The sequence below is a fragment of the Botryllus schlosseri genome, chromosome 12 (assembly GCF_051294905.1).
Source record: "Botryllus schlosseri isolate E-star chromosome 12, Bs_hap1, whole genome shotgun sequence".
NCBI lineage: Eukaryota > Metazoa > Chordata > Ascidiacea > Stolidobranchia > Styelidae > Botryllus > Botryllus schlosseri.
The window spans coordinates 19,057,699-19,083,855 of NC_137247.1; the positions used below are offsets into that span (position 1 = coordinate 19,057,699).

A 26,157-nucleotide genomic window follows, 5' to 3' on the forward strand; every position below is an offset into this window, starting at 1 on the left:
GACTGACATTCAACACACATAGCAAAAATGTGATTTACTTTTGTAGCAATTTGGACCTGGCACGAAAAAGATAATCACATTTATAACTATTTGAATAGGATTGCCGTTGTACTTGATATATTAATTATAAGATATAGACACCATGCGGATGGACAAATGCATGATGTAATCATAAAAGCTATCGCGTTATAATTTTGAAGCTACTATGAATATTTTGAATTTAACAGATTGATATGATCTGATATCACAGCATTTAGGTTTGAGCAGTGTAGCCCAATCCAGGGGTACACTCCTGATAACTGGACTAATAATCTCATGATTGTCCTTGGTCAAATACCGTGGATTATTGGGGTATATAAACAACAATATAGATATATTAATGAAAATGTCGGAACGCCGAACATCGTCACATCGTTGGTGCGTACCACTGCGGTATTCAGTACCTTTACCAGATTGCCAATTGTTGCCAGAACGACTTGCTTAGATAGCGCAATAACAAGCTACTACCTTCTCATCTATTACTATTCTCCATGACACGTGAATAGTTTGTTGCGTCCATATATTTGTAACCAAGTTACGGCGTTCCGAGTCCACTTGAGTCATTCTCATTTTGTCATCGAGTCTGCCGGAGTCCGAGTAATTCTACGAAAGTTCGTGTCCAAGTCACAATAACTTACAAATTTCAGTCACGAATCATCTAAGGGTCCGGTTTTATCATCATGAATTGGAAATGTGGCGAAATAGTGAATCTTTTACAGCATGATAGCGTTTGCAATTGATGAGATGGTGAAGTTTGATGAATAGTTTCAGGCTCTCGGAGCAATTTGAAAAGGGATATTAACTTTTAAACCTAAAAAGATATATATCTGTCACTTATATATTGTCAAATACTTGAAAATCTAAAATGTCTTCGCGGGCCGCACAGAATTATCTGGCGGGCCGCATGCGGCCCGCGGGCCGTGTGTTTGAGACCTCTGCTCTAATCTTTAGTGAATTATCCTTTCAACTTTCAATTCTCGCATTAGTCGGAATGCTATGTGATATCCCTGAATTTAATGTAGGCCTACCTGTATCGATAGACGTGATTTCTCAATTGCGCATTGTTTTCACGTCGTGTTACAAACATATCTACTTCTATTTTGAGAAAGATGTATTAAATACCACAAAAAATCAAATGCTAAACGGAAATGTGTGGCACTTCTTTACGACGCATTATCCCTCCATGAATTTGCGTGATATTCGATCGACGTTTTTGAAGATAATGCTCTTTCTGTGAATAAAGAGGAACATATGCGAGATAATTCGCATACCAGTACGCATTACTGTATGAATTTCATCGACATACTATTTTTCAAACTTGGCTGTGAAGCTTTCAACGCCACTGACTCCTTCGATTTCTGAACGATGCTGTTGTTGGGCGTCGGTGCCTCGGACTTGTCGTCGTACCATTGCGTCATACGACGAGGCATAGCTTTTATGAACCTTAATGAGAATTGATAATTCGATTTTTGGTGTATTCCGGTTTACGTTAGGATCATTTGATCCCATCCAACTAATCTATTACGGCTCTATAACAGATATATCGATCGACAAAACGACGATATGACTAAACTTTTCAAATTGCAAGCTGTAGTGGTACGCATTACTCATAATGGTTGCGTACCAACCGGAAGCCTCATGTCTGAAGTTAGTGTCACTGAGTCTCCAAATGAAATAAATATAGGAGTTGGTTGTTGTTAGGGTTGCATTTTAAACAAATTATGTTTTAAAACACTGTGTGCCTTTGAAAAACAATTGTGTGATTTCCAAACGTACTAGCCTATAATTATGCCTGAAATGTGTAAATACGTTCGAAAAAAACAGATATTATGAGCCTACGGTCGTTTGCACCGGTTACTGTCGACGTATACGATATGGAATGGTTGGAGCCCTCGGAATCGTCGTCGGTTCAACTGCTATAGCAAGTCGATATAGATCAGGGGACATCAACGTGGGGCACGTGTGGTGCAAGATCCCAGTTGGACATGGGTCAGTCGACCGTAAGGAACATACTAACGCATTTTATGGTCGGTGCGTTGCTCGTCCTCGCCCACGTGGAGGCTTAGCGGTAAGCAATTTAATATTGCCGAGTCTCGACGCGGAGACTGGCGCTTCGGCGCGAAGTGTGGCAACGCCACTGAGCCGGGAGACGCTGGCATGAGTCCCGATGAGTGAGAGTTTTCTGATCATGGTAAGTTGCGAAAACCCTACCAATACTCTGAATGTATAGGTAAAGAAATCCAACTGAGCACGGATAAACAGCGGGAGTAACGGGTACACTCATCTCCCGGTTAAGTACGCAACTTGATCCTGAAGAGTTTGTGCGAACTTATGTGGTAGGGAGTACTTAGCAGTTACACACCCACCTGGGATAACCATTTCCCAATGCACAAATTTTGCATTTATCACGTCATTCATGATGCGTTGCCCATGTGTGGTTTTGTATGCTATTCATTTCTGCTAGTTTAGAGTACAGCACAAGTAGCCTAATTTGTTGGGTACGATTTTCTCGTTCGTATGATGTCAGGTAAAGGTAAGCGTTTAAGGAAGTGAATCCCAAAGATTGAAAATCATCGCAAAGTTTTGTGTGCCGTCCGCTCCGAAGAAAAGATGTCTTGCAAGATAGTATGGCGTGAGTGAAGCTGCTATCCAAAAGATTTTGAAAAATCGGGAAGTTATTTGAAAGCGTTCTGCTTTGATGTCTAAGGACACAAAGATTAAAAGCTTCGGGCATCTGTTGGTCGGTTTCCTGAGCTGGATGATTTCTACATCTTTTGATTGATAGCATGTGCCGTGCAAGTCTTCCTGTTCCCCTATCGGTCATTGCAAAAGCAAAACATCGATTTCAGGAGATGCTTTTCAGATGTCGTGGCAGTGGATTAGCCGATTCATAGCACGTCAAGGACTGCAGAAAGTTATTTTTCATGGTGAAGAAGCTGGAATCGGCAAGAAGACCCAAAGCTTTTAGCTGCATCGACTGATTTACATGCTATAATTGCACGATGTAATCATGAAAATGCGTATGAAAAAAACAGGTTTGTTTTTTCGTTTGCTGCCTACATATACCTTGCTTATGCCATCCGAATATCGCTGCAGCATCCAAGGGAGAAAGAAAACTAAGCACCGTATGTCGCTGGTTGTTTGTGCAACTGCCACAGGAACACACGAAGTTTCATGCACATTGATTGGGAAGCCTGAATCTCTGGTCTGTATAAAGAATCGGGGATTCACGGGCAATTTTGGGTGATGCAGGCTGAAAATGACACTGACGATGAGGCTGGCCCAAGCAACAACAATTGTGCACCTGTCGAAAACAGCATCGTTTTCATGGCTTTGAACAACTTCAAAACGACCAGTTTGAAATTGAGGTTCATTTTAGTGTCCTGCCTCACAAAATCAAGCAGCAGATGCTTAGGATAATCTCAAAAGCACTTTTGGATGCTTTCAGTGAAGAATGAGACGGGTGACATAGGAAGCCAAGCAGAAAAGAATGCAAAATATGCATCAGATGACGTTGCATGACATGTTCACGCAGAGAACTATTGTTAAGTTTAAGTTTAATTTTTTCCTGACATCCAGTTTAATGTTTAAAATAAATGAATTGTTGAAAAAGTTGAACCCAGAATTTGTGAAGAATTTTTGCGTACTTATCTGGGATGCGAACTTAAGCGGGTGCGTACTTCACCGGGAGTTAACTGTATATAGTCCGTCGCATTGATCAGTACGCAAGAAGTAGCTCGTGGTTTCAAGAAGGTTGGTGACCCCTGAATATAATATTCATTGGTATGGAATGGGTTTTCTAATGATGACTAGGGCAAGTTTTTGCAACTTTTGCAACTTTTTATTACAGCTTCCGGCAGCTTCCTGAACACTCGTAAAATATGTAGAATGCTGTTTCAAGCTGTTCGAAGGAATCTTATAGTGCATTTTTTTGCAACTTTTGTCCATTTTTTCATGCAACTTTTTGCAACATTTTACAACTTTCTCGATTTTTCATGAAAATATTTTCGATTCTGGTGAAATACAAGGCTAAATTCGACTGAAACACCGTAAATCAGCTCAGAAGTAAGGCTTTTACGGGTATTTCGGAAGCTGAGCCGAAAAATTGATTTTTTTTTTAGTCAACCGAGCAAAATGTGGCGTTCACAGCAGAACCTTGATAGGTTCTGCCCTGTGACCCTTTTCATATATTACAATTTTCACTTAATTATAACATCTTTCGTTAAAATTTATTGCATTTCAACTGCGGGTCACTATGCATGGCGATGGCAGTATAAAAGAATCAACACTTAACGAACATGCACCTTGGCAATCCCGGAAGTTTTACTTGCTTTGTTACAAAAGTCTGCTTGTTTGTGAATATTTAGTGACTCTTTGGTGTGAGCTAGACCCGCAATCACACAGCATCACGAGCGAAATGCGTAGTCAACGAATGATGCTTATTCAACCAATCAATGAGATTGATATCGTTTTCTGATGTGAATAATCTAGCAGGCGTACAGGGTCAATCTTGACTTCATATGTTTATTGTATCGTGGAAATCAAATCCGTGCGATTGAGGTGTTGGCTACTGCTGTATAACTTGCTGATGGGGCAATACCGGCAGCAAGTATAAAAACCCGTTTTACACTCTGCTCAATATCAATGTGGCAATACTCAGACGCTGAATACATTGTCCGGTCTGGGCTAGACCGTTAAGACGTAAGCTTATATTCCCTCGTAATTCCTCGTTGGCTATGCGATGGAAGATATTGATTTTAGGGGATTATTTTATCCTTTGATTACCTCAGTTGATACATTTAGCGATGTTTGAAACGCCAATATGAACTTCAGCATTGTGGCATTATGTGGTCCAAGTCGTCGCTAGGTATCGTGTACACTCTACAGCAGGGGTGGGCAAACTACGGCCCGCAACACCGTTCTGTTTGGCCCGCGAGAGTCTGAAGAAACTTATCAAAAGTATTGATAAGCGCACTAAAAATCTAATTAATGCAGGGACTTGAGTAAACTTTTTCTTAGTATATTTCATCATGATAATTCTATGACAGTGGTTCTCAAACTGGGGGCGTGAAAGCATCTGAACGGGGTGCCCAGCTGAGCTCAACTGAAAAAATTTTCACGCTACGCGTGATTTACATTCAATTCGGATTTATTGATCTCTATATTTAGTTTGAATTACTTATTTAAAAATCTCTCATCCACAGTCGTAACCTTCTCACGCCATCAACAAACTATCTATTAGGTTTGCTAGCGTCCTGGTTGCGTTTTGTGATATTACGGTCAGGGGGCGCGAAATCTTTCACCGACATAAAGGGGGGGGGAGGGGGAAGGCGTGTCTTCAAAAGTTTGAGAACCACTGTTTTAAGGTAAATACTTCCTATAATATTTTTTATGTTTAATTTCTGGCGCGACAGCTCGATTTCAAGGCCCACGCAGTTTAAAATGTTTCCACTGCTAAACATCACAGAAATCCTAAACGCGATTGACTATAGATTACTAACCTACGGATAGATACGCAACTCTCGCAAAACCCGTCGTTACGCTCGCGCAAGCATTTACACTTATTGCTGAGCAATCTAAAAGCAGCATAATTGGTAGTGCTCTAACTGGCGATCAGAGCGCTGAAAATGAATAAAACTGGTCTTAATCGAAAGCTAGCGTCGCACTGGTTCCGACAATACAAATTAAAAAATTTTCAGAGCAATGGAACCACCTCAAAACAGCCCTCAAAGTCTGAAACTCGGCATTGTTCCGAACAATCGCTGGACGAAATTGACCATTGTTATGTTCATTGTGTCGCGACGCTGCCATTGTTGGAACAATGCCGATTTTCAGACTTTGCGAGCTGTTTAGGGGTGGTTCCATTCCCCGACAAGATTTTAATCTATATTTTCGGAATCAGTGCGACACTAGCTTTCGCTTAAGACCAATTATATTGAATTTCAGCGCTCTGGTCGCCAGCTACAGCACTACCAATTACGCTACTTTCAGATTGCTCAGCAATACGAGACACTGCTTGCCCAAGCGTAACCACCAGGAGTTGCGTATCTATCCGTAGGTTAGTAATCTATAGATTGACATAATTCGGACCACGAGTGTGATTTTAGATTGGCCACTCCAGTTTTAATTATATCAGTGATGTGCTTATAAAAAACGATTCTCGCGTGTCTTACGTATGCGTAGAATTAGGGTATAATTATATGTTATCTACACGCAGTAGAAGCGTATTTGAAGCTAACTTGGTTACGATGCTGTCAGCATTGTATGTCCTTGAACTGAACCAAAACTGGAATTAGTAAATCTATGAACAGATCGCTGCTCCCAGATTTAAATTTCAATGCTGTTCTAAGAATCGGGACTACCGACTGTCATCTCTATAGTTTTAACAAATTGGTTATTGAGGTCGACCAGCCTATGAAATCTCGCCACTGTTTCTGACGCGTGTACGTAGGCTTACCATATTTCGGAAATGAAAAAAGAGGACACTTTTTCAGAAATTTCAGACATGCAAAACTGGAGAAGAATTCTCAAAAACCGGTAAATTTTTCCCACTTCATGATCGGTTGACTAAAATAAAAAAAGAAAAAAAAAAGGTCATCACTTCCGCTCAGAGCTCAAAATCACGTTTTTCACTCCACATTGCCAGGTGGATGACTAAAAAAAAAAAAAAAAAAAAAAAATGGTCTTCTTCTCGCTCAGAGCTGAAATCACCACTTTTCCCTCCAAAATACCCGCCGGAGCTTCACTTCTGCGCTAATTTGCGGCATATCACTCGCAATTTCCTCTAAATCTGACCTAAATTTTCAAAGAAGAGGACAAAATCTCAAAAAAGAGGACAAAAGGGCGTCCTCCGAGGACACTTTCAAAAAAGTCAAAAAAGAGGACAAATCCTCTTAAAAGAGGACGTATGGTAAGCCTACGTGTACGATATCATCAAAACATTGTTTGGTTTGTTATAAGCATATGTATTATCTCCATGTCCTCACTACATAATCAAATACCAATATTGCGTTTTGGTTTATAATCCCAATTTTATATAGTGCGGCCCGCGAATGGATTCAGATGTTGAATGCGGCCCGCGAGCTGAAAAGTTTGCCCACCCCTGCTCTACAGTGTACACCAGGGGTCGGCAAACCTCGGCATGCCTGCCATTTGTGGCACGGGAGATGATTTTTCATGGCACGCTAATTGATTTGACGAACACGACATATTATAACTATATTTTGTTGCAAAACATTTCACGTAAGTTTTCAAAATCGAAAAAGTTGAAATTGTTTGATAATTCAACGTAATACAGAGTCTTTTGGGAACAGATTTTAGTTATCCCGAACATTTTTTCGCGCGCCGAGCGATTTACCATGACCTGATTTCTTGATTTTGGGAAACCTACAAAAACATATACACGCCAACCTAATATCGTATGAAACCGTTTGGATGCTTCAGTCTAGGAGTGTGCACTGTGCAGGCTGTGGAACCGGGAATATTTTATATGAACCAGCATTTTGGCCCTGGGCATTTTTACGCTAGGAGACACACGTTTCGGCAACAGGCGACTCCGTGCGGTGTGTTCGCGGCCAAAATGATTTGCGGCGAAAAACCATTGAAACACAATAATAACCGCCGCATGTTGGCCAAAACGTTCGACATTGATATGTCCACTGTCCAGACGCCGAAATGACCGACGCGAATAGTCCAGCTCTCGAAGCTTGAGCAGCACGTCTCAAATGAGACCCACAGAGGGAAATAATGAGTCCCATGTCGAAATGCGAATATGGAATTGTGTTCGTCTCACGATCGGGTATATTTTTTTAGTTTCGTCTGATAAGTGAAAGCGATTCCAATATATCGGGAGCAACGACAATAACTTTTACCGCTATACTGCGATCGTCGGAGCTTTGCAGACAAATCTAGTGTCAAACCAATGTAACATCAAACCAGCTTGCAATTTTACAGGGGTTGGAACATTTTTATCATCAGGCCATCTCATCATAATATCTTTGATGGGCCTGTCACGTATTGGCTATGGTACCGAACAAAGAAGACTTGGGAACTATCAAGGCAACCGCAGAAGATCGATCATTGCGCGACTAAATTTAAATGCTGCACATATTACGTACATCAGGCAGTAGGTCTAGTGCGGCAAAATGTATACCCTACGCGGTCAATACTGTGAGAATCACTGACGTAACCGATGCCGTTGCCAGTTGCAGATAGGTAGTTGGTGTGATTCCTTGCTTGACAAAATGAAATATGGTTGGCACGCCAGTTGGTAATAATTGGAATTTTTTTGATATATTGGCATGCTGCATGCAAAAGGTTTCAGAAGCGGCCTTAGACGACTTTAAACATAACTAATATCCCTCATTTTAGCATACAATACATTTGAAGAGTTTCTTGGAGGTACAGAACTTCAATATACAATTGAATGGTATCTTCATATTGAAATGAACCCAAATATTTTCGGCTGAGACTCGTCAGGGGTAATCGTCAGCAACTAGTAGAGAATTCTCCAATTCTCCAATTCTCTACTAGTTGCTGACGATTACCCCTGACGAGTGACAGCTGAAAATATTCAGTTTTATTTTAATATGAATATACCATTCATTCATATACGGAAATTGGATGTAACTATTCGTAGAAACAAACAACAACTGTCGTCTATTATATTTTGTGGGATATTCAGAGCCGCAGTTGGGAATCACTGGTATAGAGTATCAATTGATTAGATGGCAGTTATAGAGATCAACATATTGTGATACATATAGTATTCAATGTTCACCAATCCGCTTGGGCATAGCAAAATCCAATATTTAAACATTACGCAAGTTCCAGACCTTATTTCGTACAATTCGCACCCAAATGGGCACAATTTCGTTACCAGCTCACCTCATAATACGACTCTCGGCCCGATTCCGAGACATCCTTACTGCGATTATAACGACTGTCATCACAACTATAGTGACTCCGGCCGCAGCTCCTATCACGATTAACGCGATTCTCGCGTCCTCCGGTAAAGGTTCTATCGTGGTAACCACCGATGTGGTAGTCGGTGGCTCCGCTGGAAATGGGCTCTTGCCGGTAGTTTGATCCCGTCTGGGATTAGCTGTGGAATAAGTAATGTATAAATTTCAGTAACACCAATGCAATCTCAAGTATTTATACATGGAATAAACCATTATAAATCGAAATTGAATGAATGAGGCTGGCTTATTTATCCCTTTTATAACGCCTCATAGCATCACTTTTATGAAAAAGAAACCTTGACCACCATCTCAAACACCAGTGGCGGCTCGTCCTATAGGGCAACTGGGGCATTGCCCCACCTAAAATTCTGTTCAATAACAATTTAACCATTTATAGACGCACAGCAATCAATATATACCGAGATCACAGCGAAACCCGCGTTCTTCTTGCGCTTTCGCTTGCAAACGCCCATACATAGCGAAGTCTCTGCGAAAATCGAATTCTCTTCTGTGTTTTCGCTTTGTGAATGCCTAGCCGGGGCTTGCCCCGGTAGCGCTCATAACAAGCTTTCACTATCTATTCTCTCAAAGCCGCGCACAATAAAGAAACGGTGATTTACTCTCTCCTATTCGTAAAATGGCCGAGCAACCGGGGCAAATATGCCTACTCGCCCTTAAGGTGTGATGTAACAATCGTATCTATATCTGAACTCGGTTACCGTAATATGCGTTGAGTCGACCTTTGCTGGAATAGGTCGATTTTGACGGTGTTTCGCACCATGATAATTCTTGAAACTTGGTATGATATGTCGTGAAGGTAGTATTTAACACTGCTCCAAGTTTCAGGCTTGCTACTTAAAGATAATGGTAGTAATTCCGTTTCCGAAGTTCAGTGTGTGCTGATCTATCATGTACATAGTACAGCAAACAGATTTTACTCAAAAGCCGGTATTGGTCTCCATTGATTTTGACGATGTTCTATACCGAGATCGGTCATGACATTTGGCACGGTAAGTGTTAGTATCGACCGCTGTAACAAGTTTTAAGTTTGTCACTGAACTATGTGGGTGGTAATTTCGTTTCCAAAGTCGAGTAAGAGCTGACTCTTCATTTATCGCCAACAAATTTACGCAAAAGCCGTTATTGGTCTCTATTGATTTTAACGATGTTCCATACCTAGATCTGTCATGAGCTTTCACACGGTATGTCTTGATTTTAGTATCGAACACGGTGCCAAGTCTTAAAGTTGACACTCAATGATTGAGGCAGTTATTTCGTTTTCGAGGTCGAGTATGGTAGAGATGCGCGCTGATCTGATACTTAGCCTACCTACGTCATTGTGGATCTCACGCAAAAGCCGGTGTCGGTCTGTGCTAATCTATATAGTCTGCGTTCCATAACGAGATCGGTGATGATATTTCCAATGGTATATCTCGATGATCGCATGAAACAGCTAACCAAGATTCTCGGTTTGCATTCAAATATTCACATAATTTTATGTTCGCCAATGTCCATTTCACTGTGAAATTGTGGCCTTCAAACCATTTGCTTACAATCCCCTGTCAATTGCGATAGCTATTTCATTTTCGATGTCGGCTAACAGCTGATCATTCGATCAGCCTATTCCTCGATCTATTTTACTCAAAGTTAGGTGTTCGTCTGTTTGCATTGATTTTGACAGTGTACCATACCGGAATGGGTTATGAGATTGCGTATGCTACTTCTCGATGATTTCTTGTAACAGTATACTAAGTTACGGCTTTTATTCATGTATTTATTGATTAATATATTTTCCAACGGCGATTTCGCAGCAGACTTATAGACAGTAAGCCGTATGTGTTGTGTCACAGTCTCCAGTTTCAAGGCCAAAATGTCCTACGTTGTTCCGAGACCGAAGTTCCGAGGCTGCTGTCCTTAGTTCTTCAAAGACCATTCAAATTGATGTTCTGGATTCAATATGACAGGCCCAATCTATGAGATAACAATTGCGTATGTGTCCGAACTCGTTGACCTTTCCAGTTAGGCTTACGCAATCTCTCGAGTTCTAGTCATTGGAATTAGTCAGGTCAAGTCAAGTGCGAACATGAATCGTATTGAATCTTTATTCCGTACGTAGTTTACGCAGTTGCCTTTAGAGCAAAAATGAGAGGTCTAGAAGTTGTCCAGTCTATTGATCCAATCGTACGCCGGGTGCCTCCGCTTTGGTTGCCTATTATCACCTGGTCGTAACCAGAGATGGCCACAGTCCGGTTCAGGAGCCGGAGCAGGATTTCAATGTTTTTTTACCTGGCCGGACTGGATCCGGATTTCGAATTTGGGGTGACGGTCGGATTTTAGGGTCTATCGATTTGCGTAATCTATAACTCTACCATGAAATCAAAACGCATGCTACTAAGGATGACCTGATACTTGATTCGTGGCATAGGGATGATTCTTAGTTCACGTACATTTTGTAAAATAATCCTTTGATTAAAAATAAATGAATAAAACATTTGTTACCACACTTCAAGTCACGGCTCACCGGCAAACCTCTCGCGGCACCTACGTTAAAATCACTGTTGTCGGGAAATTCATGTGACCATCATAAAGTTACTTTTTTACGTTGGAAAACGCCATTGTGACGTCATGTTGATAAAAGTCGCTCGCAGCCCTTGCCCCACCACCCGATATTGTCACGAGCCGCCACTGTCAGACACTCCTATAGGTATCAAGGAGTACAGGGAGTAAACATGTCGCCACTTATGTCGAATGTATTGTAGGAGTTAATATGCATCATCAAGATGCGATACAAAACAGGACTCAATACGAAAAATCTGTATTTGGCAGTGACGGCCCGTCATATGGGGCCATGGGGCATTGCCCCACATTAAATTCTGCTTTATAATGATGATTTACCTTTTATAGACACTAAGTAATGAATATACACCAAAATCGCATTCTTTATGTGCTTTCGCTAGTAAATGTGGGCGAAGTCTCAGCGAAAACCGAAATATCTTTTGTGTTTCCGATTTGTAAATGCCTAGCCGGGGTAGCGCTCATAACGAGCTTTCACTGTCTGTTCTCTCAGAGCCGCTCACAAGAAAGAAACAGGGATTTGTGCTATCTATTCATCAAATTATCGAACAAGCGGGGCAGCCATGCCAGTTGCCCTGTCAGTGTGATGTAACAATGATATCTATATCTGAACTCCATTGCCTTCCTACGCGTTGATTCTACCTTCGCTGGTATAGGTCGATGTTGACGGTGTTTCGCACCATGATAATTCTTTAAACTCGGTTGGTTATGTCTTGATGGCGGTATTCAACTCTGCTCCTAGTTTCAGCGTTGATACTGAAGGACTAGGGTGGTAATTTCGTCTCCGAAGTCGAGTGTGTGGTGATCCCTCGCGTATCGCAAACAGATTTCCGTCAAAAGCCGGTGTAGGTCTCCATTGATTTAGACCAGTGGTTCTTAACCTTGCCCCCAGCGCCCCCCAGGGGGCGCTGGCGATTTTGAAGGGGGGCGGAAACGCTCAGGGGGCGATATGGGGGGCGCCAGGCTCAGGGGGGCGGTATGGGGGGCGCTGGAGAAAAATGGCTTCGCAGTAGATGATGTGGTGATAGGACATATCCTTAATGAGTATTCAGAGCAAATTAACACCGAAAACTCCGTTACATATAGCCTTCAAAATACATATAGGTTTAATTGTCCATGGGCGCCTAAATGACTGACACCGAATGTTCCTGTCTTGGCAATCTGAACCCCAGAAGACGAATTCCATCTGGCAGGGAAAAATCATATGTCAGTGTAGAAATACCTATCTGAAATCGTGTGCGTCTTTTAGTTTAGTACGATTGGGCGACAGGGATATTCCTGTTGGGCGATATCCCAGTTGAGCGATTCTATATTTTTTGATATTGCAGACAGGGGGTCACGAAATAACATCATGCAACGAAGTCATACCAACGGGTTCGCCCGCCCGAATATGTTTAATTATTAGTAACGGGCCTTACAGTTTCCAAGAAACCTCACAATGTTCGCTTTAAGTTATGATGAGTCTGCGCAAACTCAACAACTCACTGTGCTGACCCCTGGACAACAGTGCGTATCGACTAAAAAAGGTAATAAATTCGGATTTGTTGTGCGTCAAGTCAGCTCTACCGGTAAATGTGTTTATGTGAGCAGGGAGAGGATAAAAATTAATCTCAATTTACATGCAATTCCCGATGATATTGACCAATTCACTCATTAATTAGTGAAATTTTTCGCGCTTCGCGCGACTAGGCGAGAATAGCTGGCTCAGTAAATGGACACCCAATGTAGATACCTAACAGGCTTTCAGCAAATAGAGAACAGCCTAATGGGGGTCTGGGAGTGAAGTCCCCCGGAAGCTTGGTCTATCACCCGATGGGGGCCCAGAACCAACGTTTTTTGTTTGGGGGGGCTGACGAAGTTCTCTTACGGCCCTGGTAACGAGTAATTGTACCTGCGAACACGCCCGAATATGTTTAATTATTAATTACGTGTCCTTTATCTTCCTATACAACAGCTCACTCAGTTTATCGCGACTTATATATGTAATTACCACCTATTCATTCATGCATTATAGAAAATTTTGGTACCTAAGGCGACCAGGCCACACAAACTTTGCTGATCATCGAAATCACGATAGGGGGTTCGTGGGGGCGAAGCCCTCAGAAGTTCGGTTTATCACGCTATGGGTGCGCAAGGCAATCGTTTTTAGGGGGTTGACGAAGTGCTGTTACGGCCCTCCCTCTTACTCATTGTCTTTATTACATTCCTTACATTATGAGGTTGGGGGGGGGGGCGCTGGAGCACGATAATTTTTGAAAGGGGGCGCTGGAGGAAAAAAGGTTAAGAACCACTGATTTAGACTATAGTGGTTCCTAACTTTGTCTGCAGCGCCCCCAGGGGGGATATTGATTTTGAAGAGACGGAAACGCTCCGGGGGGAAATGGGGGGCGCTGGGCTCTAGGGGCGGGGTAGTATGGGGGGCGTAGAAGAAAAATGGTATCGTAGTGGATGGTGTACTAAGGACATATGAATATATAGTAGAAAAATAGTTCTATAGCTCCCTGAGTTCTCATTGCAAACTAAAATTCGACAAAATCTGTCAAATCACACCGTTTTTCGTTGCGCTCATCGCGAAATATCCACCGACCATGTTTCCATGAGTGAACTGGTTTATTTTAATTCATGTAAAATGAATTTGGCGTACGTTTGGATCGCCAATTCCCCGTTATAACACTCCCGTCACGCTGGCTACTCCAAGTCGCTTCGACACCTTCGAAATCTTTTCATTGTATCTCAGTTTTGTGCTGTTTTGAAATGATAAAAATTTTAATAAACTGATACTTATACAGATATCACGGATTATTTTCCTTAAATGTTCTGAACTAGGTATTTCATCCTGCAGCTCAATGCGTGTCGAAATCGAAAAGGCGCTGCAGGTTACTGTACAACTTTTGAGAGTGATGCCCCTTATACATTAAATATGTTTTTAACCTTTTCGGCCAGAATAATTAATTGAATATACTTGTATTTGAGAGCTACAAAATTAACTCGTCAGAATATTTCTTCATCGTATCATAAAGGATGATACTGCTTGGTGTTGTTACCCCCATTCATGTTAAAGTTAAGAGCTTGGTGCAGGACTAAATTGAATGTGAGCCAATTTCTACCACATTCTAATTTGATTTATTAGTCACATTAAGCAATAAAACAAAACCCAATACAATTAACTTCCCCGTATTGCCAATCGCATAGAAGAATTCGGGATGTGTACATCGATCTCTAACCAAATGCTATTATAAGCCCGATAGGCCTTACCCAGTGGTTGTTATAACAAGCTTGATGTGATCCCGACAATAGCACATGCAACTATTTCGTTAATTAGTCGAGTGGTCTAATAGTGAAGTCCCCACCCGAAAGCGGACTTCGACTACTTACCCCATGCTTTTACTACAGTCCTTATAATAGGGGGAGGCCAGACTAAGTCAATTTTTGAAAGGGGGCGCTGGAGAAGAAAAGGTTAAGAACCACTGATCTAGTATCGAACGCTGTGCCACGTTTTAAATTTGTCACTGAACTATGCAGTTGGTGATTTCGTTTCCTAAGTCGAGTGAGAGCTGACTCGTCATTTATTGCTAACAGATTTTACGCAAAAGCCGGTATTGGTCTCTATTGAATTTAACAGTATTCCCTACCTAGATCTGTCGTAAGATTGTGCACGGCATGTCTTGATTTTAGTATCGATCGTTGCGCCAAGTCGCGACGTTGACACTCAATGATTATGGCAGTAATTTAGTTATCGAGGTCGAGTATGATAGATGTGTGCGCTGATCTATAACACTTGCCTACCGCATTGCGGATTTCACGCAAAAGTCAGTGTTGGTCTATGCTAATTTCAGCTGTGTTCCAAGGCTACTTCCATACCGAGATAGATGATGGTATATTTCGAATGGTATATATCAGTGATTCTAAGGGGCGCTGGCAATTTTGAAGGGGGCGGACACGCTCATGGGGCTCATGGGGGCGCTGGGCTCAGGGGGGCGCTGGAGAAAAATGGCTTCGCAGTAGATGATGTGGTGGTAGGACATATCCCTAATGATATTCAGAGAAAATTAACACCGCAAACTTCGTTATATATAGCCTACAAAAGACGTATAGGTTTAATTGTCCATGGGCGCCTAAATGACTGGCACCGAATGTTCCTGTCTTGGCAATTTGAACCCCAGAAGACGAATTCCATCTGGCAGAGAAAAATTATATGCAAGTGAAGAAATACCACTCTGAAATCGTATGCGTCTTTTAGTTTAGTACGATTGGGCGACAGGAATATCTAAAACTAGATCAGGGGTTCTCAAAGGGTGGGCCATGGCCCACTGGTGGGCCACAGAGCATTTTGAGGTGGGCCGCGAGGCTATTTAGAAAATTTTTGAATTAATGCAAGTTTAGATTTATTGGTTATGTTAAACGCTAGAAATATATTCATAAACTTTTCATCCGACTTTGAGGAGACGTAGTGGCACGCATGGAGTCAGCATGTACCAGTCGAAAACGGGAGGAACAAACGGCGGGTTTTTCCACTGACTATGACAACCTACGGCTAACAGCAACTAAAGTAATTTCGAGTATATGATAACTGAAAGGTAATGCTGAAGTAACCAAGTATTCCGGCAGGGTCATATGTCGTATGCCGTGGAAAGGGTGTGCAATAATCTCAAAATGAAGTGTAATCAATGCATAGATTTATTGTACTTTGGCAGGTCGTATTATTGTAAGACAAACATAGCCATAATTGAAAATTATTAGCAACTTCTGGTGACCGCAACGAATCGTAATGGATTGAGGATTTAGCGGAGCGCATTAATCTTTGGAGTCGGTTTAAAATGTCCGGCCTGGAAACCATTGAACACAATGTAACAGTCACATGAATTGATCGTATCGTTTGATTGAATATTCTGACATTGCAACTTCAGTTGGTTTGGTACAGGACATACAATGTGCATTGTACAGCATGCATATTAAAAAACTCTTTCTCCACTTCACTGTAGTAGTAGCACCCCATTAATTAATGAATTGTGTGAAGCTGGTCCAGAATGATAATATTTTTCCCACAATAGTGGAACTAAAACCCTAATCACAAAGTGGATGCGGGAATTTGATCATTGTGTTTAGCGACGCGAATGGAGCAGCGGACGATCATAACATACACAGGAGTTTTAGCCTATGATCTACGTGGGCAGTAACTGCCGCACCCAAACCCCCAATTAGGGGAGCTCGAAGGGGCCCAAGATTATTTCGTTGGTCGTTTGTTGAGGATATTTATTCAACTCAGAAATTTTCGTCGCGCTGCGCGCGATTTCATGTCCCTAGAGGTGTAGATTTAAATATAATCAGTAAATTAAGAGAAAATACGCATATTTTAGACAAATAGGCATATCGTCGCCATCGACTACCACGCATTGAACAGGATTAAGAATCTAAGATAATAGGTGGGCCACAGCACATTTTCAAACCGGCCCTGGTAACGAATTAATTGTACATACGGGCACGCCCAAATATGTTTAATTATTAATTACGTGCACTTTATTTTCCCATACAACAGCTCACTCAGCGCTACTGATAAATCTGATTACGTGGGCTGAGAGGATAAAAAGTTTATAGCGACTTATATATGTAATTACCACCTATTCATTCATGCATTATAGAAAATTTTTGTACCTAGGGCGACCAGGCCACACAAACTTTGCTGACCATCGAAATCACGCAACGGGGTTCTTGGGGGCAAAGCCTTCCGAAGTTTGGTTTATCACGCTATGGGTGCGCAAGAGAATCGTTTTTAGGGGGTTGACGAAGTGCTGTTACGGCCCTCCCTCTTTCTCATTGTCTTTATTACATTCCTTACAATATGAGGTTGGGGGGCGCTGGAGGACGATAATTTTTGAAAGTGGGCGCTGGAGCAAAAAAGGTTAAGAACCACTGGTATATGTAGATGATATCATGTTACAGTTTACTAAGCTTCCCGGTTTGCAATCAAATATTTATTCAATGTTATGTTCTCCAATGTCGATTTAATCGTGTGCTTTACAGCCTTCAAGCCATTTGTTAACAATCTGCATTGTCAAGTGCGATAGCTATTTTGGTTCCGATGTCGACTGACAGCTGATCACTTGATCAACCAATACCTCAATATATTTTACGCATAATTCGCTGTTGGTCTGTGTTGATTTTATGGTGTTCCATACCGAAACGGGAGATGCGATTGCGTATTCTACATCTCGGATAATGTCATCTAACAGTGTTCTAAGTTTACGGCTTTCATTCACATATTTATTCGGTAATATATTTTTCAATATCGATTTCGCAGCAGAATGACAGAGAAAGTATAAGCCGTATGCGTTGTGTCAAAGTCGCCATTGCTAAGTATACGCGCGTGTGTTGGCCGCTATCTGAAGCATCTGATCTGTGCCCACTACGAAATCACATTTACACGTCACTGGTATTTGGAGTAGAAACTGTTCGGTCCTTTTCAACATAACTGAGACTTGGAATTGACTCGGCGACAAAATAAGAATGTTTCAACTTTATTCAAGTCAAGAGCGTAAATTATGAATTGAATTCCGACTCAGAACCTTGTGACTGGCCGATCATAATTTGCAAGCAGCAGAATATCGAGAGGCTGCGTTATGAACTTCCATTTCTTTCATCAGGTGGCATGTATCCTTTTAATGTGATCTTCAATTTTTATGGATATATTCACGCCAAGTGGCGTGTTCGAAAACTTTTCAATGTCGTTTCAACCTCTTCCTTGTACAGCAATCTTTAATGTTTTCAATTGATGGCAATTTGTTTAAACTGAGCTGAATTGTTTTCTAGGATTCCTAAGCTACCAGTTGAATAGATGGTATAGGTTACTCCCATTCAGAAATATTAATTCGTAGTTCGAATTAGAAATGACCCAATCGTAGCTAGACTGATGATTGCGTCAGCATAGGCAACCTAATATGTCCAAGAAACCGAAGTGAATTTCCACTCACTGCACAATTTGTCTTCGCAAGAATCGGCGTCATCGCAAAAGCTACAACTCAGCCCGTGGTAATAGGGGATCAGCTGATCAAGGTTGCCACTAAACAATACACCGAATTCATCGACTCGTACACAGTGCACACGCGCTAGCACTATTCAATACTTACGCAGGTCCATAATGACAGGTTAGAAACGTGGCGCCGTTGAGGTTGTATCCGTGAACTTGGATATCATCACACCAACTGTAACCGCATCCTAGTTTGAACGATGCGCCCCAAACGAGTTGTGTGTATCTTTCACACGATCCCCCAATGCATGCTTTCAAAGATGCATCGAAATATTGCTTTTCCTTCAACCAGAATCTAATCTGTTGTATAAACGGTAATTGTATAAGTGTAATTGTAGTTACACCCTGAGGTCTTTCTAGCTACACCTGACCGATAGTGGAGATTGCCACTATATTTCTTTAGGTCATCATTTATGATGAAAAATTCCTTTATTTAGCAATATACATATTGTTGGTGCATTTGTCTACGAATAACACCTTATTTGTAATCAATATATGTCGTTGTGGAATCAAAGTGGCGTATGTCCAATTTACACATTTTGAGAAAATTAACTTTATGTAACGATTTCAATAATCCACCGGTCATATCTTGGAAGCATGGCCAAAATATGACAGAAAGTATGGAAATTTTACAAAAACTTCATATTTTATCATTTTGAAAAATCGAACTCAAAATTTGAACAAATTGACATTAGCCATACACACATTCCACCGTGACCATACACTATAGTCTCTGTTCTTCTCGTAGCTAATATACTTCAATTTTTATTTTAATTATTGCTGTAAAAGCATGAACTTCGGGTTTGGTACATATGATATCACGCATATGAAAATCTCTATTTCTTCGTGGACAAATATCCCGCATATCAGGAGGTCGGAAAATATTTGAAATTACACATATAATCTTTTTTCATCGGCGTTAGTCGCAGAGTCATCGGTACTTAAATGACCACAGGTAAGTTTATCAAAGTATCTATGTCGAAGCTACTTGCACATTGGTGGTTTCGAAATATGACACTTTCTACTTTCTGCTTAATTAGATTCGAACACCACCTCCCAGGCTCTCACCACTGACTCTGCATCCGTGAATTCGATTGGGATACCCCAAGATACCCATAGATTCTCCCCGACTGTGGGAAACTTATCGAACGGCCTGTCGCTGTACAGACTTGATGCAAAAACACACTTTTTGCTGTGCCTCCATGCGCTCTCTTCCAAGTCATAATCCCACGACTAGAAAACAACAACTCAAAATCATATATGGGTGTAATCGGCAATATAAAAATGTAGTGTTACCATTTTCAACATCTGGTCGGCGGTGGGCGAAACGGACGCGCGTGCTCTGTTATGAAAAGCCAGCAACTTTTCCAACGTCTCTTCGTTCATGTAATGAGGGCGGAAATACTCGGACTGAAGACGAAAGGCTATTCGGATTGAAATATAATAATCGATATATCTATACCGCATCCCTTCAGCTACGTGAGTATTAGCGGTTTCATTTGTATACAGAGCCGGAATTTATTTCGACTAAAAATGTTACATCCTAACAGAAGCATCGCGTCACCGCAACGCTTTTGGTACGTTTTTATACGCTACTATCAGCCTACGCTTTGTTGCAACGCCATCATGGCCCTGAGTGCCTACTGAAGTGTTGCGATATTTTTTGACTCAAATTCCGAACACTCTTACGGAGCGAGATAGTGTAATGGTGATGCGTCCGGCCTCTTGGTCGGTAGGTCGTGGGTTCAGTCCCGTTCCGGGTCAGATCAAAGACTCGAAAACTGGTATCCGCGGCTATCCTGCTACGCGCTCAGCAATCACGAATAGCGTGGAGGAGAAAAAACGCGGATGCAGACTAGTTGACTTTACTATAAAGGTCGTATCGCATCTTCGTCGTCAATGCATCTCGATGGTGCAGGCGAAAAAGAATATCGTCTCTCTCTCTCTCTCTATCTCTCTCTTTATCGTTCACTAGTGGATATTAAAATGAGGTATGAGCATATTGTTTGTCAATATGACGTCACCCTTGCCAAGCTTTGCCTATCGACCAGAGGTATAGTCACGATCCGGTTTAGGAGACGAAGTATTTGGTGGTGTGCACGAATTTCCTATTTAGCGTGATGTCATTTATGCCAATTTTCACTCGATTTTATCCGCAATCTTATCTGGAAAAGCTGTAAAGGAGGACATTAGGGTGTCCTCGTAGGACATTTTCATACACCTGAAAAAATGAGGACAAATTCTCCTAAAAGAATACCTATGCTGGTAACCCATAGCGATTACAACTATACTTATATCAGGTATGGGTGATTTTTATTTATTTATGATTCTAGTTTTTCGGCGAGCGAGGGTCCCCTGGTTACAATCAATACGTGTGAAACTAAATCGCGCGTAGCGAGAAGAAAAATTTCATGTACCATGAATCTGCCAACAAATAATATTGTTTATGTTTATTTCCGAAAAACTTATGAGCCTAATTCAAGCCTTCCAAATCTATGACATTTAGGCATATTTTGGGATTACCGCCCGGACTGAGTTTGAACAGTGAAATTCCGGACAGGTCCGGGAAATTCCGCATGTATGGCAAGCCTACCTACTGCTGCTTTTGAGCTTCCTGAATAGAAATATCCCTGTAATTATACAATGTGGTACTTTTTGACAAAATTTCAACTGCTTGCAACATCTATTCTAAAATTTCAGAGACGTTATTCATGATGCTGTAAAGTAGCAGTAACAGATGGCCTTGCATCTAAGTGTAGTAGAATATATCGTAGCAAACTATAAGCGCCATCGTGATGCGTTGCTAATGCTTATGTCGGGAACAATAAGCTACAAATTTATGGAGATTTTGAATGGAATATTTTGGACGAGTGTCGGCACTGTATAGCTCTCGATATCATTAAATTCTGCTCTCTGCCAATGCGCCGTGCTAATAGTACTTCGCAGAGTTGTTCCGCCCGGTTGTTCCGAATTTTTATCATAGCGGTAGTCATGAACTCACTGCACCTTGTATATACACACAGGAGTCGTGTAGTCGTAAATAACCAGTGAACATGGCGAACAAGTCGATTGAATTGAAATCGCCAAACAAATTATATACACCAAAACAATATACAGTATATATCCCACTAATACTAAAACCAGAAATCAGGGTATTTATTATTTCCAAACTGGAAATGACAGTATAGGTAATATTTTAAAAGATGAATGCCCGTTTAGAGAGCAGTTGCAATTCCAACGGCGAATCCAGACTGGGCCTAAACCTTCTTATCTCATTCGTAAACGAATCAGCAGACATACCAGATGAAATCAACATCCTTGAAAACTCAACGACAAAATTATGGCAAGATTAACTATTCACGGCGTAAAACAACGAACCTTACTATACCGCTCATGATTCCTCGACGTATCCAGCTTGTGAGATGCATTTCCAGCACAATCGCATCTTAATACGGCGCAATTGAAACCAACTATAATTAACAATTCCATTCGCATCCTGGCTAAAATTATCAGTAGAACGTACGCGGTATAGGAATCAGACATGGAATATCAAATGAGATAATGAATATTTTGCTGTAAGTGTATATGCATCGGCATAATGACATCATAATGCTATCAGTAATCAATGTAAAGATGCACGCCTGCACGTCGATTCCTGCTAATTCAACGTTGAATCTGGTGGAAGGCAACGAGATTTCGATGTGAAATGCTTTTCGCTCAGAGCTCATATCACCGTTTGTCACTCCGAAATACCCACCGGAGCGTCACTTCTGTGCTAATTTACGGCATATCACTCGCATTTTGCTCTAAATATGACCTCAATTTTCAAAAAAGAGGAGAAAATCTCAAAAAAGAGGACAAAAGGGCGTCCTCCGAGGACACTTTCAAAAAGTCAAAAAAGAGGACAAATCCTTTAAAAAGAGGACGTATGGTAACCCTATATTAACATCACTGGTCACTGCTGATAACAGCGCAATGGTCAATCCACTTGGCCTAATAAAAGGGAAATATATATCACGACAGGTCACGTTCAGTATCAAAATTGCACATAAAAACTGTTGATGGATATAACTATAACATTCACTTGCATATGTAGAATCTAGTAGTTCTCAAGATGTATGTGAGTAACTTCATCGAACGTATACATTTATTAATTAAAAGATTTATTTAGAATAAGATTTCTAATTTGCCTATGTATCCAGAAATGCCATTTACTGAGAATCTACGATGTAGTAATTACCTGGTGGCACAAAGAAGATAGTATGTTTGCTTGCTCGCTTCGTATGCTCAATTATGGCCCGTGGTTGAAATTTATTAGACGTGCAGCAGCTGAGATTCATCCTACTCCCAAAAGGTCGCAAAGTTCATATTACAACAACTGGACGAACATTTATTAACATCATCATCTTTGGTTTATTAGCAATTTTATCGGTTCAATACACCACAAAAGGCGATACAAAGAAAAGATAGGAAAGTGTCGAAGCGACTTGGAGCAGTCTATTGAATCAGACACCCGCACCTTGGACTAGGCGATGTAAAGAGGAGGCATGCACACTGAATGAAAAGTAAAGAAGATAGTATAGAAAAAGGCAAGTAGCAAGAAATGGGGTGGCATGTAATGGGGTGGCATGTAATGGAAGGCGAGATCGATAGGTCAGTCGTGGTCAAATTTAAAAGAAATTTAGAAAAAAAATTAGAAAAATTTTGAAGAAATTCTCGCGCTTCACAGGATTGGCTGTAACGGGCATTGATAATGATTATCAAGTCTTGTCACTAGTTCAAAAGGTTCCATACCAAATCAGCATACCAATTCTTACGTTCACGTCATACAATTTGTGCCCAGCTATCAGCCTCTTCTGCGATCGATATAACCAGAGGGTCCTTGAGCTCAGTAAAAAATTATCGAAAAGCATTCGAAAAGTTCGGGAAACCCTGGCCTAAGCGGCGTGTTCAGTGGGCCGTGCTACAAGTGGGCAGATAAGGAATCATAATAACATAAGAGTGATGTACCCATGTCTTATATCGCTAGAGCAGTGGTTCCCAACCTGGGGGGCGCGCGAAAGCATCGGATGGGGGCGCGAAGAAGCGGTCCACTGAAAAACATTTTCGCGCTCGGCGCGATTTACCTCGTATTCACGCGTATTTCTCTAGATATAGACCGAATTTCATACTTTTCAATTCACTCGTAAACAGTCGTAACCTTCCGTGCCGCCAAACAAGGCGGCGAGAAAATTTTTACTATCATGAAGGGGGACGTGTCTAAAAAACGGTTGGGAACCACTGCGCCAGAGCGTCAACATCTTAAACTTGATTGGCACATCCAATGGTTCAATGAACATGCAGTGGTTCACTATTAGAGTCTGTAACGGATAGCAAAGCCTCAGGCAACAAACCTTCCCCGCGACAGTTTTAATATGATGGACTTTCAGACCACGATCCATCGAATATGATAAAGTTGGAAGTCATGGCGGGAATCATCCTCCGAAATGAATCCAGTCGCATAAAGCTACTCTGCTATACGTTTAACATCACCTCCTCGTATGTCGGTGGATTTTCTTCGTAGGATCGATCCTCTCTTGAATTGGGAATGCTGAGCCCGCGGGCTGAACATGTCTGGGCGTGTTCGTCGAATGCGGGTTCGTATACGGACCCGATTACGGCAGAGGCGTCGTCGCGTTTCATTGACTCTTTCGATTTGATCTTCTCAATTATTATTCTTATCGACTGGTAGCAGAGGACGAGGTCAACTAACATCAGTATGGATGCAATCGCGAAGTCGACAAATGCCGCTACGAACATCAAAACTACCAGAATTGCGAGCGGTGCTACCATCCACATCAATTCACGGAATTGTTTCGATTTGCTCTTACCGGCCATTTTACCGAAACTGCTGAAATTACCCGACCTGGAAATACATTGTAAATTAAATTTAAACATATAAACCGGCGTAATTCTTAGCGTTGGTGTAAAATTGTACATACTATACACTGCAAGATAGGCAAATAAAATGACGAGGTAATGTTATCATAAATTGCACTGAGATTGTTCATGGTATTAGACTCTCCGAAATTCGCACACACTCTACTGACAGTCAATAATAAGTGACTGTGTATTTACCATGCATAATCCACTGCCAGCAACCAGGACATACAAAATTTGATCTCACCCAAGTCATACGATCACAGGTTATCAGTAACGAAATACGTTTTGGGGGATTCAAGTTTGTCTACTTGGACTAAAATGTGGGGTGACAGACTACATTCCGTGGGACCCCAGCAGTTAGTTTCGATAATGTACCTCTTCCTATTGTGGCTAGACATTCTGGTGTAATCAAGAAAATTTCTCTATCAATTTGGAAACTATCCCCGCTAATAGGCACACAAAATGCAACACAACCTCCCAATCTACCTCTTAGTACTGCGTACTCGCACACCTTGCGGACATCACTCTTTCTATAATTATTAGATTTTGCAACTTTTGCAACTTCCTTTACAGCTTCCGACTACTTCCCAGATACTCAGAGTCTATGTACCATGATGTTTTAAGGCAGGGGTGTCAAACTCAAATTGCGTCGCGGGCCGGATTCAAGCCTTCAAATCACTCGCGGGCCGGACCAGTCAACTGATTCCAAAATGTTACCTCGTGCTCTTGCTTTTCACTTGAATACCATAAAAGCCTATATAGATGACACTCTATCATAGCGTTTTCAAAGGAACAGATCGCAACACCTTTATTCGCGAACAATGGAATTGGCAAAAATACGCTGATCGTCCGGTTGAATACGGTTAACAGCCGCTAAGACGTTGTATCAGTTGACATATATTCTATGCTCCCTTTGATTCAGTCGTAATCTGGCGTTAGCCCTGCATATGCGTTGTGAGGAATACAAGATGTTTAATTGGAAACGCGGACGTTGGAATTTGATATAATATTACTAAACCGCGAGTCCGGTTTCTCTCATGTCTGGGGATCTATTAGGTCGAAAGTGATACAGCAGTGCGGCCATACATATTTCAATTATATATTTGCGCAACTAATATATTTCTACGTAGACTGCATATAACGGTTCCGCATTGGCGCTTTCGCTTCTGTGTATAACTATATACTTTTTGGTACGTATTTGAATAAAACTATGAATTAGTGGGCATTTGGCCTTTTTCAAATTGGATGTAAATTTCACCGTCTTGTTACTAGTGGTAATTAGAGTCAAACCGCAGCGCCATAGTCGGGTGGATATAATGAGGCCTATGAACATTGAACATGGAAGTACTTCCTGCAAAAAATCTCAACATTCCTAACAAATATGATGAAAAATATAGGAGTTTTTTCAATCTACCCAGAATTGCTTCGCGGGCCGGATGAAATCGCCTGGCGGGCCGGATGCGACCCGTGGGCCGTATGTTTGACACCCCTGTTTTAAGGTGTTTGGAGGGATTTACTAGCGCAACTTTTTGCAACTTTTTCTCTATTTTTCACGCCAATTTATACTGCAAATTTTATCAAATATTGCGTGAAAATGTAAAGGAGCGATTCAGACACAGGCTATAAACTATTTCT

At 41.4% G+C, this 26,157-nt stretch overlaps 1 protein-coding gene across 1 annotated transcript; it reads right to left on the reverse strand.

Annotated features, from left to right (window-relative positions):
- Positions 1–1,132: 1,132 nt before the first annotated feature.
- On the reverse strand, positions 1,133–22,157 carry LOC145451592 (glioma pathogenesis-related protein 1-like). Its single transcript, XM_080329801.1, has 8 exons — positions 21,979–22,157; positions 19,897–20,010; positions 19,669–19,833; positions 18,701–18,900; positions 18,545–18,633; positions 8,926–9,142; positions 1,346–1,482; positions 1,133–1,270 (listed from the first exon to the last, which is right to left on the reverse strand). Exons 1-8 carry the CDS (start codon positions 22,141–22,143, stop codon positions 1,203–1,205), a joined length of 1,155 nt encoding a protein of 384 aa, XP_080185927.1. The 5' UTR covers positions 22,144–22,157; the 3' UTR covers positions 1,133–1,202.
- Between the last annotated feature and the right edge of the window lie 4,000 nt (positions 22,158–26,157).

Coding starts and splice junctions, on each gene's coding strand:
- LOC145451592 (XM_080329801.1), bottom strand. CDS start 22,143: ATGTCTGATTCCTATACCGCGTACGTTCTACTGATAATTTTAGCCAGG. Junction 18,634..18,700: donor ACCTGTCATTATGGACCTGC/GTAAGTATTGAA, acceptor TGTATTGTTTAG/TGGCAACCTTGATCAGCTGA. Junction 9,143..18,544: donor TTGCGAAGACAAATTGTGCA/GTGAGTGGAAAT, acceptor CTTATTCCACAG/CTAATCCCAGACGGGATCAA.